Source organism: Jaculus jaculus, chromosome 6, assembly GCF_020740685.1.
Source record: "Jaculus jaculus isolate mJacJac1 chromosome 6, mJacJac1.mat.Y.cur, whole genome shotgun sequence".
In the NCBI taxonomy this organism is placed as follows: domain Eukaryota; kingdom Metazoa; phylum Chordata; class Mammalia; order Rodentia; family Dipodidae; genus Jaculus; species Jaculus jaculus.
In genome coordinates this window covers 146,346,758-146,361,321 of record NC_059107.1, presented here as the reverse complement: position 1 = coordinate 146,361,321, position 14,564 = coordinate 146,346,758, and the positions used below count along the sequence as shown (strand labels likewise).

At 45.4% G+C, this 14,564-nt stretch overlaps 1 protein-coding gene across 1 annotated transcript in view; it reads right to left on the bottom strand.

Moving 5' to 3' along the window:
• Positions 1-14,564, bottom strand: part of Stab2 (stabilin 2) — a 183,156-nt gene that overhangs the window by 79,415 nt on the left and 89,177 nt on the right. Inside the window, exons 31-34 of the mRNA XM_012948648.2 lie at positions 14,196-14,273; positions 3,571-3,669; positions 3,375-3,482; positions 1,150-1,281 (exon numbers count right to left, since the gene is read on the bottom strand). Coding sequence (XP_012804102.2) covers positions 1,150-1,281; positions 3,375-3,482; positions 3,571-3,669; positions 14,196-14,273 — 417 coding nt within the window. The remainder of the gene's footprint in view (positions 1-1,149; positions 1,282-3,374; positions 3,483-3,570; positions 3,670-14,195; positions 14,274-14,564) is intronic.

Sequence of the window (14,564 nt, the reverse complement as noted above, 5' to 3'; positions counted from 1 at the left end):
ACTGTGCAATGATAGTAATGTTAATTCATTTGGCTGCTGGGCCTTATGCATGTCTTTACATTTCTAACATCCTGGAGCCAATGACACACCCTGGAAATTAGTTTGAGCAACCAAGTTCCTTCCTTCCCATCTTGGAGACTGTTTGGGGACTGTCTGCTGGGTTTATGGTACAAGAACTGAAGAGATTCTAATTCCACAGTTTGTAGGGCTATACTGGTTACCAGAAGGCTGAGCAACAGGGCGGAGTGAATGTTGGATAATGAATTTTTGCTATTGCTTTCTGGTTGAGCAGAACTGTCTGTGTTGAGGCTTACCAAACATTTCCTCTAAGATGGACAGGAGTGAAGTTGGTAGTGACAGGGATTAGGCATAAGGTAACCCTGATTTGTAGGCAGCTAGTCAGGCCCGCAAAAGAATAAGCAGATACCTACCTATGGCCCAAAAGAGCAAACAAGCACAGAGATTTTAGAATGGATCCATCCAGAAAGCAGAGTCTGGGAATTAAAAATCCAAAACAGCCCTGACTTCCAAGAGGTCAAAATTTATGTGGATCCTCCAGAATGTCAGCTGTCCTATTCTAAGTATAGTTTGTCCCCTAACTCAAACCAGCCTACCAGGAGCCCACCACTTACATAGTAACCAATCCCGTCTACCCTGACTTGAGGTCTAATTTACACCCCCAAGGATATTAAATCAGCAGCCGACCAGTAGCCTCCACACACATCCCAGTAACCAATCCAATCTACCTGGACTTGATACTTAATTTACACCCCCAAGGGTACAAAATGCCCTGATCCAAGTCACTCCACATCTGCCTTCTTGGGCATCTGCTGGCTCAGGACCCGCTTCCTGGCTTGGAGGCTCTTCTTTGCTTTCATTCTCAGCCTTGACCGTCACCTTCTGCTGTACAGGCCAGTCAGCCCTTGTTTAATCTACTTTTCCATCTGCACTTGTCATTCTTGGTGGGCTGCAAGACAAAAATCTCCAGAGCCACTGCCTTAGGAATTTTAGTGACCGTTGAGTGTCCAGTGCACCAATCCCTCAGCTAAGCCCATCCAGAGCCAAGAAAGGCTCTGTTGCTGTCAAATCCAGTAACACAATAGGACCTGAGCTGAGATACTTGCTTCTAGGGTTTGGACAAAGACGCACCTGGTTGTCACGGAGAAAGAAGCCCAGGAGGTAGGAGAACCCCAGCATGGTCTCACGGTGCATGCCATTGTGCAAGTCATTCTTCAAGAGCTTCTCCTCCAGGACTATGTGGTACCGGAGCACATCTTCCTCCTGTGCCACAAAACGAAGTCAGCCAGTTAGCTGACGGCTGGTCCCCTGCACCCAGACCATGGGATTACAAAGAGAAGCAGTGGCTTGTCCATGTTCTGACCAAGACACAGAATATACTCAGTGATAAAGTGAGCTGTGAATGGCAGGGCTTCCAAATTTTCCAAGTAGAGTGGCCTGGGTTATGAAAGTACTGGATGGATTTTAAGGATGATTTCTTTGATATTGAAAAGGTTTCAGCTCCAAAAATTATTCAACCTAAAATAAGCCTTAGCAATTAAGTGGCATAAAGTTTTATATTTCCACATAAAATATAAAATAATATTAATGACTATATGAAAAATTATTGCAAGTACTATTAAAATATCCCCAAAATAAAATAGAAATATGTATGAAACAGTATCCTCCCAAAACCAAATAGAAATATGCATGAAACAGTATCCACAATAACTACACTCATTTCTACCAGTACAGTGATATCTAGTTTAAAAAAATAGTTATATGACAAAAGGGGTATCTTTTCTGACATTAAAAAATGACACTGTGAGCTGGGTGTGGTGGCTCATGCCATTAATCCCAGCACTTGGAAGACAGGTAGGTGGATCACTGTGAGTTCAAGGCCATCTTGGAACTACAGAGTGAGTCCCAGGTCAGTCTGGGCTAAAGTGAGGCCCTACCTTGAATCACTCCCCCCAAAAAATGACACTATGGATAAAATCTACGTATGAAGAGTTTATATATAGTGTTTCAATTGTAACTGTAAGTGGTTCTTTCAGATGGAAATTAGTTTTCAGTTGATTTTATTTTATATTCTTTTTTTTGTTTTGTTTTTTGTTTTTCAAGGTAGGGTCTTACTCTGGTCCAGGCTGACCTGGAATTCACTATGTAGTCTCAGGGTGGCCTTGAACTAATGACGATCCTCCTACCTCTGCCTCCTGAGTGCTGGGATTAAAGGCGTGCACCACCATGCCCGGCGTTATTTTATGTTCTTAATGGGATGTTAAAACCATTCTTTGTTTTTTTTTTCTTGCATAGAGAATTTATGCTTTCATGGACACTAGATAAACATCTTCAGTTTACTTTTTTGTTAAATATTTAAATTAATTTTATTGTCATCTTCTAGGTATCTCAATGTCCAATCTTTCTGCTATGTTTTAAACTTAATTCTGTAATGGAATATTTTCTTGCCAACTATTTATATTAAATATTTCTTAAATATTTGTAGTATTGTTGACTAATAAACAGTAAAGTTATTGGCATTAAAAGGAAAAAAAAAAGATGATTTCATGGGGCAGAATGGCTGTAAAGAAAGTTCTCATTCCCAGCTTGTCTTTGCCTCCAGGATCGTGAGAGTAAGTTTAAGAGGACGTGGTTCAAAACCACTGGAGTCCCTTAAAGATAAGGTGGTGAACTGAGCTGGGTGATCTCATATCCAGCGACTGGTTCAGCTGCTCAACAGTGGAGCAGGATTGTTGTATTGGGACAGAGCTGCCCTTACAGAATTGCTTCAAGATAATAGAGTTCAGGTGTCATGCTGAAAGAGCTGGTGCTGTAGTTCTTATCCAAGTTCTTCCTTCCTTTCAATCTTCCTAACATCCTTCCACAGTCACTAACACTTCTGATGCCTCAATTTCAAATGTGTTCAGCCCCAAGAGACCATCTTGATTGAAGCTTTCTATTTAACTTACAAAAATCCTCTGACAAACCCTGACTATTTATTCCTAGATGTTAGAAATAAGGGAAATAGATATGGGGGTGGGGGGAAGAAATGAGCTACCTCTGTAGGTCTCTGTTTCTAGCATCTGCATGGCTTAGGACTGGGAGAGGCCAGGGAGAGGAGGATGGCTGAACACAGGATCCTGTAATGTCTGCCCACTTAAGTATATGGGTTCAAGTGCATGTATCTAGAGATATTCACTAAACACATAAATAATTGTGGTATGAGAGGCTTGTGTGTGGGTCTGCACGTGGGTTTCCATTAAGTGTGAAGATATGGACAAACAGGTTTGATGGACAAATATGTCTGATAGATTGAAAATACTGAGTCTTTGGATTTCCAGAAAATAACCATCTTGGTTTTTGTTCGTAATACCTACTAGAGTTGTGACCTTCTTCTCCCTGACATAATTCTCGAAGGCATTGTTGTTCGGAGCAAACACAGTGTAAGTATCCGCAGCTTCGATTGCATTTGCCAGATTATATTGCTGCAAAACACAAAGATGAGAATCTGTGAGGGGTTCCTGTTCCCAAGCAACCTGAGAAAGACGGCCATGCAAAGAATGTGGTACTTGCAATGATGTAGCCCTGGAAGATGGAATAGTCAGGCATCTGGTCCAGCCGCGTGAGCAGGTTTGGTAAGGAGCCAGTTAGACCTCTTTGGGGGACCAGCACCTGGGAAAGGAGGCCACAAAATTCTCTTTAGCAAGGGATGGTAGCATTTACTGTTCACTGATACGTATGGAAAGTCTTATTAACTTCTTTAGGCAGTTCAAGAAATTGACACTGGAAATATTTTGATTATTCACAGAATAAAATTATTCTATGATACAGAGTGACAAGGCTGGAAGAACTTGGAAATGTTAGCTTAGTTTTAAATTAATCACCCTTAAATTACTCTTCCATTTGGAGAAAATTTTATCACTTTCAAAAGACATTATGGAGCTATCTAAGGAATCCATTCTAACTTATATTAATCTACTTTGTTAATGAAGGCCCTGCAAATCTAAGTGAAATGCAACAGGCTGCAGTTAAAATCCATTTTCCCCCCTTTTTGTTTAGTCTTCATTTCTTTATTTTTTGTGTTTTCAAAATCATATTTCTTTTTTATATTTTTATTTTTATTTGTTTATTTGACAGAGAACGAGAGAGAAAGAGAGAGAGAAAGAAAGAGAAAGAGAGAGGGAAAGAGAGAGAGGGAGAGAGAATATGAGCACTGCAAACAAACTCCAGAGGCATGTGCCCCTTTATGCATCTGGCTTATGTGGGTCCCGGAGAGTCGAACCAGTATCCTTTAGCTTTGTAAGCAAGAGCCTTAACTGCTAAGCCAACCCTCCAGCCCTTTATCTTATCTCAGATGTCTTAAGTCTACTGCATCCCAGCAACCTGAATCTGCCTTGAAAAAATGTTTTAATTCCTGCAGTGTAATAAAACTTAAAAAGATAAAACAATTTTACACAAAACAAGTTTCTGATTACTTCACGTGGGTATGTGTGGTGCTGGGATTGAGCCAAGGGCCTTGTGTATGTTGGGCCAATGTCCTACTGCGGTGCTATATCCCCAGTCCTCTGATGACCTCTTCCCCCGCTTCGTATTGTCTGAAACTGGTCACTGGGTAAGCACAGGTTGGCCTCAAAAGTCGGTGGAGACTCCTGATTCAACCTGGCCTGACTTCTTTCTACAAATTGTGAATTACAAAACACAACTGTAGAGTTACACCAGTTCAGTAACAATCCCAACCAGAAGCTATGTGGTCTACCTGACACCTCTCCTTCATGTTGTCATCTCTCTGGACCATATGGGCATTTGAGTTTGCATGCTTAGCATAGTCAGTTCTTTGCTCAAGATAACTATGTCTATCTTCTCTCTCTCTCTCTTTTGTTTTTTCGAGGTAGGATCCCTCTCTAGCTTAGGCTCACCTTGAATTCACGATGTAGTCTCAGGGTGGCCTCCAACTCATGGTGATCCCTTTACCTCTGCCTCCCAGCGCTGGGATTAAAGGCAAGGCCACCCTGGCCAGCTTATCTTCTCATTTTTATCCAGCACCTTCTCAAATGGAAGAAACCAACACTCTGGAACGTTTTCCTCATTTTCCCTTAACATTTATTGAAAGCCTAGCATGGGGGTCGGGCAGTGGCTCTATCAAGTGTGATTGGAGGTGTGGATCTTGCCTTGGAAGGGACTCACAGCATGTGACAGGAGGTGGTGCAACTCAAGCCTACCGGCATATTTGAAAACAAACTTTAGAACCAATTTAGGCCAGAAGCAGGCTCCGCCCGGGCACTGGAGGAAGTAGGGGGTGGCACCCAAGCACACTGCGCCCATTGGTTGCTTGGGATGGTATGCAAGTGAGGCCACGTCACTTCCTGCAGGAGCTGCCTGCCGTCATCATCTTCTCTGGGCTGCGGCAGGAGTGGAGGACCCTCCGTGGACCCTTGCACGAGCGCCAAGGAGCCAGGCCGCGTGAGTGGAGGACTTGCTGGTGGTGCCTGGAGTGTGGGGTGCACCAGGGGGAACACAGGTGGGGTTCCGTCCCCACCGTGGGTGGCTGGCACTGAGACAGCAGCGACCCCAGGCCAGGCAGATACATTTTTTTTTTTTCAATTCAAAACTGTTGCAAGTTCCCGTGGAAATTATTGACTATATTAGAAGCATGAGGCCTTGGGTGAAAGGCATTCTCCAGAATGTCGGACTTGACAGTTGTCAGGAGATGCTTGAAGGACCTTAAAGACTTTGACCCCGGAGAGGAGTACTTGCACCAAACCTCCTGGTGCGATGTGGCTTCTTGGGAAGGTTCCAGAAACAAAGCGAGGTACCGCTCGAAGCCCTACTGCTTTGGCCTCTGCAAGTACTCTACAAGGAAACTTGGATTCTTCAGAAACCATATGCGGCATTACCATGAAGATGAGGCCTTGGGAGAGCAGCTGGTTTTGTGGCCGAATTGCTCCTTCGCCTCACGACCAAAGGAGGTGGCCAGTCATTTCCGGTGCTTCAGCCAACCGCGTGGAGCAGTCCGGAGCTCCTGGGGCAGGTTTCCCGCCAAGGGGAAGCCCTGGGGGAGCAGGAGGAACTTCACTTGCTTATGGTGTAGCGCCTCCATGACGTCATTCTGCTGCATGCAAAAGCACGTGCTGGTGGCTCATTTTCACGACTGACTTAGCTCTTACCTTGGCCTGTGCGCTCTGGAAGGCCAGCAGTGGCCGGAAGCCAAGAATGGTACTGTGTGTGTGAAGACTCAGTCACTTGACAGGTTCTTCTGCAGAAAGTGCAGCGCCAATGCCAGCAGCCTGGAGGCTCCCATGGCTCATATTTTGACATCGAGTGTACACAGGGACTTGGAGAATGAGCTGAGAGCCGAGATTTCAGAATGTCACAAGAGGATTAGGCTGTCAAAGCAAATGCCTGTTGCTCCCAAACCAGCTGTGAGGTTGTCCATGCCACCCAATCTCGAATGCAGTGCTCCGGTCTCGGCCAGTGTTCTGGCCACGGGGCCACCTTTCTTCCACCTCACTTTGCCACCGAGCCACCAAAACCTGGCCATGGGGCAGCCAGAGACCAAGGCCCAGCCTGTGATCTCAGCCCCGGTGCAGCCAGTGACGGAGGTCAGGCCTGTGACCCAAACCCTGGAGCAGCCACTGACTGTGGCCCCCGTGAAACCAGCTCTGGTGCAGCCACTGACTGTGGCCCCTGTGCAGCCAGAGGCCAGGGCCCAGCCTGTGACCCCAGCCTTGGAGCTGACTGTGGGCCCTGTGCACCCATTCCTGATGCAGCTGTTGACTGTGGGCCCTGTGCAGCCAGCTGCGGAGCAACCACTGACTGTGACCCCAGGTACTTCATGGAAATTCACTGGTTTTCTGCCCACTGCTGCCTAGTCCCATGTGGCTGTAGTCTCTAGCTCATTGCCTGTGGGCCAGAGAAGCCTCACACAGCAGCCCATGGCACCCTGGCCTACCTCTCTCAGGTGCAAAACTTCACCAAATTAGCTTCTGAACCCTCCTGTGTAGCAGGTTGGGCCTGTGAATCCGTCTGTCAGTTCTGGGGTTCTGAAGCAGGCTGCCTCATCAAGGGTGACTCCTGCGGATCAAGCCGTCTCGTTGATCATCATTCCTCCAGGCCAGATGGCCCCTGTCCCAGTGATTCCTGGACAGACAGAAACTTCTAGCGGCATACTTACTGGCCAGGTGGTCCAGTCAGAGGCTCTCCATGGTGGTCATACAGCCTTGTCACAGGCTGTTCCCACTGACCAGACGGTGTCCTTCAGGGTTCTCCCTGCAAGCCGGTTGGTGACACCGCTGACTGAAGCCCTGGAGCAGCCAGCTGTCTCAAATGTCCCACCAAGCCAGGCTGCGAGCTCCGGTATTCAGGGTGGTCAGCCCAGGGCCGCTGGAGTGCTTCCTGCGGGCCAGCCAGCGAGGCCCATCATGCTGCAGCTCCTTGAATGTGTCAGCACCAGCATCCTGCCTCTGAGCTGGCCAGCGAGAGGTGGTACTGTGCAGAACACAATCTTACTCAAGACAGGCTCTGTTTTCAGGAAGCTTCTTCAATAGGGGCCCAGATGAACGGGACACCCATCTACGTGCTGGACTCCACGCCTGTCACTCTGCCTGTCCTTTCAGGTCCTGGTCTCAAGACCGACTTCCCATCCCAGGTGCCCAGCCAGGTCCTGTTATCGGATGCACACACACAGATAACCAGCTGTGTGTCCAGCCTGCCCTCCCGGCAGGGGCTGACCACAGTGTCCCACAGTCAACTTCACCTGCGGAGGCTGTGAATCCAGTGCTCAGACAAGCCAAGCAGTGGAAAATCTGCCCAGTGTGCAACATGTTCTTCCCTTCCAATGTTTACCAGGTCCACGTAGAAATGGCTCATAAGCAAAATGAGTCCAATTCCAGGGAGAAATGTGAACTGGAAAAGCTGGCGGTGTGTGCCCCGTTTCTGAAGTGGGTGGGGGAGAACATGGTGCGCTGCCTCTCTTGTGAGCTCTTGGTCTGTGAGGAGGAGCTGATGGGCCACTTGTTCACACATGGCTTGGGGTGTCTGTTTTGCCTGGGCACTTTCCATGCTATATGGGCCCTCTTGGAGCACAGCAGGATTAAGCATCTTGGGAAGAGACTTTCTTTGGATTATAGTAACAGAGGTTTCCAGTTGAACCTTGATGCTGAGGGCAACTTGTTCCCTCATCCTGATTTCGTCACCACCCTGCCAAGAGAGAAGCTTGGAGAGCGGGAGGTCTGCCTGGCCATCCTTGCTGGGGTACGTTGTGAGCAGCTGGTGCCCCTGTATGTTCAGGTGAGGCCTCAGGCTGAGGTTGTACCCAAGATAGCCAGTGATCAGAAGCTGACCTGCCCCTTCTCTTGTGGCACGTTTATAATGGCTGAAGCCTACAACCTACATCTGAAGGAGCGACACCATCTCATGCCAGTGGTCCCGAAGACACTCAGGACTCCAGCCTTCAAGTGTGTTCACTGCTTTAGGGTCTACTCTGGTGACTTGACCCTGGCGACTATTGCTGTCCACTTGCTGTATTGCACAAGTGCTCCCCAAGACTGCAGTTCACACCCGCAGGCACAGCCTAGTGCTTGTGTAGAGAGCAGAGCTGCAGTTAGTTAACAGGGAAGTGCTTCCTGGTTCTGCCCTTCCTGTACAGAGAAAGCGTACGGATACCAGAAGCTCTGGGAGGTGACTTCACTTATCGTAGAGGCCTGCAAAGCCCTTGGTCCAGAAGAAGGAGCCAGCGTTGCGCCTTTGAAAGGACAAGCGAATGAAGTGGGGCTGGCGGCCACTGATGACCTGCTCCAAGTCCTAGTATCAGATCCTAGAAAATACAAGGGCCATTCCCGGGAGCAAAAGCAGCAGTTTCTTAGAGATTATTTTCATAAGAAACCATATCCTAGTAGGAAAGAAATCGAATTGTTCTCTTCGATCTTACAGGGGTATAAGATTAATGTGGCTTCTTTTTTTGGAATAAGAAGGCATATTTTCTTGAAAACAATGAAAATCCACAAGCCTTCTGTACTTCTAGGCTTTGATATGTCTGAGCTTAAAAATGTTAAACACAGGCTAATCTTTGAGCGTGAACCACAAAACTGAGGTCTGTGCAATGGCTCAGCCGACTCAACACCCTCCTTAGCTGCTTGTGTCAGGGCCTGTGGCTTTCCTAATGTCCCAGGGGCTCAGAAAAATTATTGTTAAGGAAACAAGGACTTTTCCAGACATACTGGTTCTGAAGTTCAATCTGTAACTTGCCTGTTTTTTTTTTTTTTTGTTATGTAAAGTAACTCTTGGTTTTTCTAGTAGCTTCAGTGTCAAATGATAAAAACCTGAAATCTGCAAATAATTGTTTTTTGAATTTTAGGAAATTTCTGATGTTTGTGAAAACTTCATTAATTGAAAATTAAAAGCACTGTTTTTTAGTTAGCTTAACAGACAAGATCTAAAGACCCAGAACAGGTTAGAGAAGGGACGGGATGTGTGGTTGTCAAAGGATACATTTTGAGCATTAGCTTTTGCTAATTCTGTGAAATCTATTTGCTCATGAGATCATAATTTTGACTGACTTTTTTTTTTTAAGGTAATGTTTCCCTCTATCCCAGGCTGACCTGGAATTCACTATGGAGTCTCAGGGTGACCTTGAACTCATGGTGATCCTCCTACCTCTGCCTCCTGAGTGTTGGGATTAAAGGCATGCGCCACCACGCCCAGCTTGACTTATATTTTTACAGGTTCTTAAAACTGCTTTTTTAAAAATCATAGCTGATAGGAAACAAAATGTTTTCATTATTAAAAAGATCTCAATTCTGGGATGGAGGGATGGCTTAGCAGTTAAGGCGTTTGTCTTCAAAGCCAAAGGACCCAGGTTTGATTCCCCAGGACCCACGTTAGCCAGATGCACAAGGGGACGTATGTGTCTGGAGTTCGTTTGTAGTGGCTGGAGACCCTGTGCGCTCATTCTCTCTCTCTCTCCCTCTTTCTCTGTCAAATAAATAAATAATAAATAATAAAATAAAATATTAAAAAATCTCAATTCCAAGGTCTAAAGTATAGCTCATGATCAAGTTTTATTTTAATTTTTTAAATTTAAATTAAATTACATTTTATTTGAGAAAGAGGCAGGTATATAGAGATAATGGGTGCACCAGGGCCTTAAACCACTGCAAACAAACTCCAGACACATGCACCCCCTTGTGCATCTGGCTTATGTGAGTTCTGGAGAATCGAACCTGGGTCTTTTGGCTTTGCAGGCAAGTGCTTTAACCGCTAAGTCATCTCTGCAGCCCAAGTTTTATTTTGTAAGTAGAGCCTTTTCAGGAGCAGAAATGCTTTTCAGTGTATACTTTCTCTCTCTCTCTCTTGGTTTTTTGAGGTGGGGTCTTGCCCTAGCTCAGGCTGACCTAGAATTCACTGTGTCATCTCAGGGTGGCCTCGAACTCAAGGCAATCCTCCTACCTCTGACTCCCAAGTGCTGGGATTAAAGGAGTGTGCCACCATGGCTGGCTCTATACTTTCTCTTTTGATAAGGTGACAAGTCATCTTTCTACTGAAAGATTAGAATATAAATATCTGGTGTCTTCAGAGTAAAAATTGAGAAGACACACCAAGATGACCTGTTACTGAGCTACTAATAGATTGGCAGGGAGGAAGGGCTGAGGCACACATGTATGGAATTCCTGTTTCTGTGTGGGCACAACTTGAAATGGAGTGTAGGTTTTTCAGGCAAAAGATGAAAGGAGAAGACCAACCAGGTGATTTGTCTTCCTGGTTGGAATAGTTTAGGGTAGACATTCCTCTGGCCCAGTTTTTCGGAGGAATGGGATTAGGATAGCCAGTGAATCCCCATTGAGGGTGCCAACTCTAGTTTTCCCACATGGCACAGAGCACCAAACCTAGTCCTTAAGACTAACCAGCTTCCATCTTGAGTCAGTGGTGCTGTGCAGGGGAGGAGCTCATCCATCTTTCAGGTGGACGTGTCCTGGGGGTTCTGTAGTAGAGTGTTGGCTTTGTAAGCACATAACACTTGCATGTAATTTTTGTAATGTGCATTACAAGGCAGTTGGCAAGCAGTATGACTGTTGGTATACTTGTAAATTTTGAGAGCTTGTCGGACTTTTTAAAAAACCTTTTATTTTCAGAGTGTATTTTGAATTAAGTTTTGTTACACTACTGTAAAAAAATAAAGTTTGTGTTTGAACACAGTTGTATAAATGTGTTTACATGTTGTCTTGGGCCGAGTTGAATGGTCATGATAGAGACATGTAACCTGCAATGCTTAACATTTGCTATCTGCCTCTTCACAGACAGATCCAGCATCTGTATCAGAGGAAGATAGAGACATTTCTGAGTTTTTGGAGCTGAAGGCAGAAGAGGGACAGATAAGTGTGGAAGATGTGTGAGCTTTGATGGGGCATGGTCAGGACTTGATGGCTTTTTTTTTTGAGTCAGGATATCAGTATAACCTGATCTGACCTGGAACTTACTCTAGTCCAGGCTGACCTCCAACATGAGGATGCTCCTAATTCAACCTTCCAAGTGCTGTATAGGTGTGAGCCACGGTGTCTGGCTAGACTTGATGGTTTTATGTCTGTTATAGAAGACCCAACTGTGAAAGCCAAAAATTCATTCACCCTCTCTTTTTTAAGAATTTGTAACTCCAAACAGGCATACACAAAGGGAAATGATGTGGTCGGCACAGCCCGTACAGCTATGCGTGGTGGCCCTAGCAAAAGTGACATGTCAAGGAGCTCTTAAGGGAGTAGATGGCTGGGAATAATCACAACATTCATGAATCTGTGTCACATAACTTCATTCCCAGCCAGGAGTGAGCCCTGGGAAGTTGAGTATCACCTAGGAAGTGAGGCAGCGTGACATGTAATGCTTGGCATAGTGCCTGGCACCTAGTTGGCCTTCAGAAATTCCAGTTACTCATAGGACTGATGAGGCAAACAAAGTGCAGCCACATGCCTCTAGGACATGACCATTAAGAGGGTCCAGAACCTACGCCATAAGATACAATTAGGAATACGAGGTAAGTGGTTGCTATGCCACATGAGCTCCATGTAAAGACTCCAAGTGATTTCATAAGAAGAAGGGGGTATTAAATTTATCGAGGGTATTAGGAAATAGGCATTGTTATAGAGCCTGTTACTGAGTCCTCACAAGGAAAGAAATACGAGGCTCAGAAGTTAAGTGACTTGCCCAAGGCCACACAGCTAGCTAAAATGTTCACACTCAGACTCTTTATCACTTGAGATTACACCCCCTTGACATTAAGGTCATCTTCAGTGATAAGGGCCATATGAACAAGCTTCATAGAAGGGGAAGGACGTGAACTGACCCCCATGATAGTCCAGCATAAGAGCTAAGGAGGTTGTGTCCATCACACAATGTAAGAAAGGAAAAGTAATTTATTTAAAGGTAATATAGTATTCTGGAAAACCTGATAAGTCATGATACTTTGTATTAAATGAAGCCAGTTTCTCACCGATGAGGAATCACTTGCAAGCTGTTTCGGGCTGGGGAGATGACTTACGAGTTCAGAGGCACTTGCTTGCAAAGTCTGATGGCCCAGGTTGGTTCCCCAAGACCTACTTAAAGCCAGATGCACCAAGTGGCACATGTATTTGGAGTTCATTTTCAGTGACAGGAGGTACTGGCATGCTCATAATTTCTCTCTCAAATAAGTAAAACTATTTTATGAGACTGATGGGCTGGTTACTGCGTTAAGGAGGCCAATAGTAAAACTATTTTAAATGCTGTGTCTCTCAGTGCCTCTTGGCAACAGAGGGACTGCAAGATCTCTGCAGACGACATACAAATAGCCTCTTTCCTGAATAAAAATAGTTGATCTGTAACTTCAGAAAGTGAATATACAAGTTCCAAGTGAGAACAAGTTTAATTAAGTGCAATTAGCTAATTGTTTCCACAATCTTTTATTTTCTGAAAGTTTCCAGTGCACCTTAGATTCCTAACTTTAATTTTAAATGAAGATCCTAAGATAGTAACTGAAAATTACAGGGTGGTTTACAATCCCATTTCACTTTTCATTTTCAGATTTCATTTTTCTGGGAAAAAAAGGTTTATTTTGGCTTACAGGCTCGAGGGAAGCTCCACGATGGCAGGGGAAAATGATGGCATGAGCAGAGGGTGGACATCACCCCCTGGCCAACATAAGGTGGACAATAGCAACAGGAGAGTGTGCCAAACACTGGCATGGAGAAACTGGCTATAAAACCCATAAGCCCACCCTCAACAATACACTCCTTCCAGGAGGCATTAATCCCCAAATATCCATCAGCTGGGAACCTAGCATTCAGAACACCTAAATTTATGGGGGACCCCTGAATCAAACCACCACACATACCTTTGAGAACTATTAGGAATGTTGAAAGTATCACAGCAGTCTTTCCATGCTTTTCTTTCATTTTTGTTTTTAGCCTCTGTGCCCCTTCTTTTTAGTGTCCAACAATGCAGGTATGGGAGTGGACAGTAGTTCCTGACTTTTTAAAAAAGTTTTAAAAATTTGTTTATTAAAGATAGAGGGATGGAGGGAGGGAGGAAGAGAGAGAGAATGGGCATGCCAGGGCCTCTAGCCACTGCAAATGAACTCCAGGTGCATGTGCCCCCTTGTGCATCTGGCTTATGTGGGACCCGGAGAATCGAACCTGGGTCTTTAGGCTTCACAGCCATGCTAAGCCATCTTTCCAGCCCAGTAGTTCCTGATTTTTGACTTCTCAATACCTAGGTGTTTTTGTGCTTTTTGAGATTTTTTTTCCATACAGGAGAGAATATAATATATGTGGCCGACCTGACAGCCGGCTGCAGGTGCAGCCATGGCGAGTGGCAGCAGATCTCCCAATCAGAACACCCACCTGCTTTGGCAGAGGCGACTGAGCACAGTGCGGACCGACAATATTAAAGCTAAGTGCAAGCCGGGCGTGGTGGTGCATGCCTTTAATCCCAGCACTCGGGAGGCAGAGGTAGGAGGATCGCCATGAGTTCGAGGCCACCCTGAGACTACATGGTGAATTCCAGGTCAGCCTGGGCTAGAGTGAAACCCTACCTCAAAAAAAAAAAAAAACAAAAACAAAAACAAAAACAAAACAAAAAAAAAGCTAAGTGCTTTTTATTTGCCCCAAATCATACCAAATAGGAAGATAAGTGACAGAGCAGGGAGAGACGCTGCTTGGGAGGCGGCGGTTTTCTACCTTGCTGATGATGTGAATCACTCCATTTGTGGCTGCGTTGTCACCATCGACGATGGATGCTCCCTCGATTGTGATATTCTGCAAGCAAACGGCAGTGGGAAGGTAAGTACTGCACTGCGTACACCTAGGGTCTGAATGATCCCTGCTTTTTCTCTTTTGAGTGGCAGTGACCTTCATGCCTTTGGACCATGATGCAAAGTAGGAAATAATCTTAAATTGTGACTCACTAGACAGCCTGCACACAGAAAGGAACTACCATGTAGGAGGTTCTCTGATCATCAGTTGCATTTCCCTCTATTTCAGTTCATTTAAAAGGAAAAAAAAAAAAAAACAGGCTGGAGAGATGGCTTAGCGGTTAAGCGCTTGCCT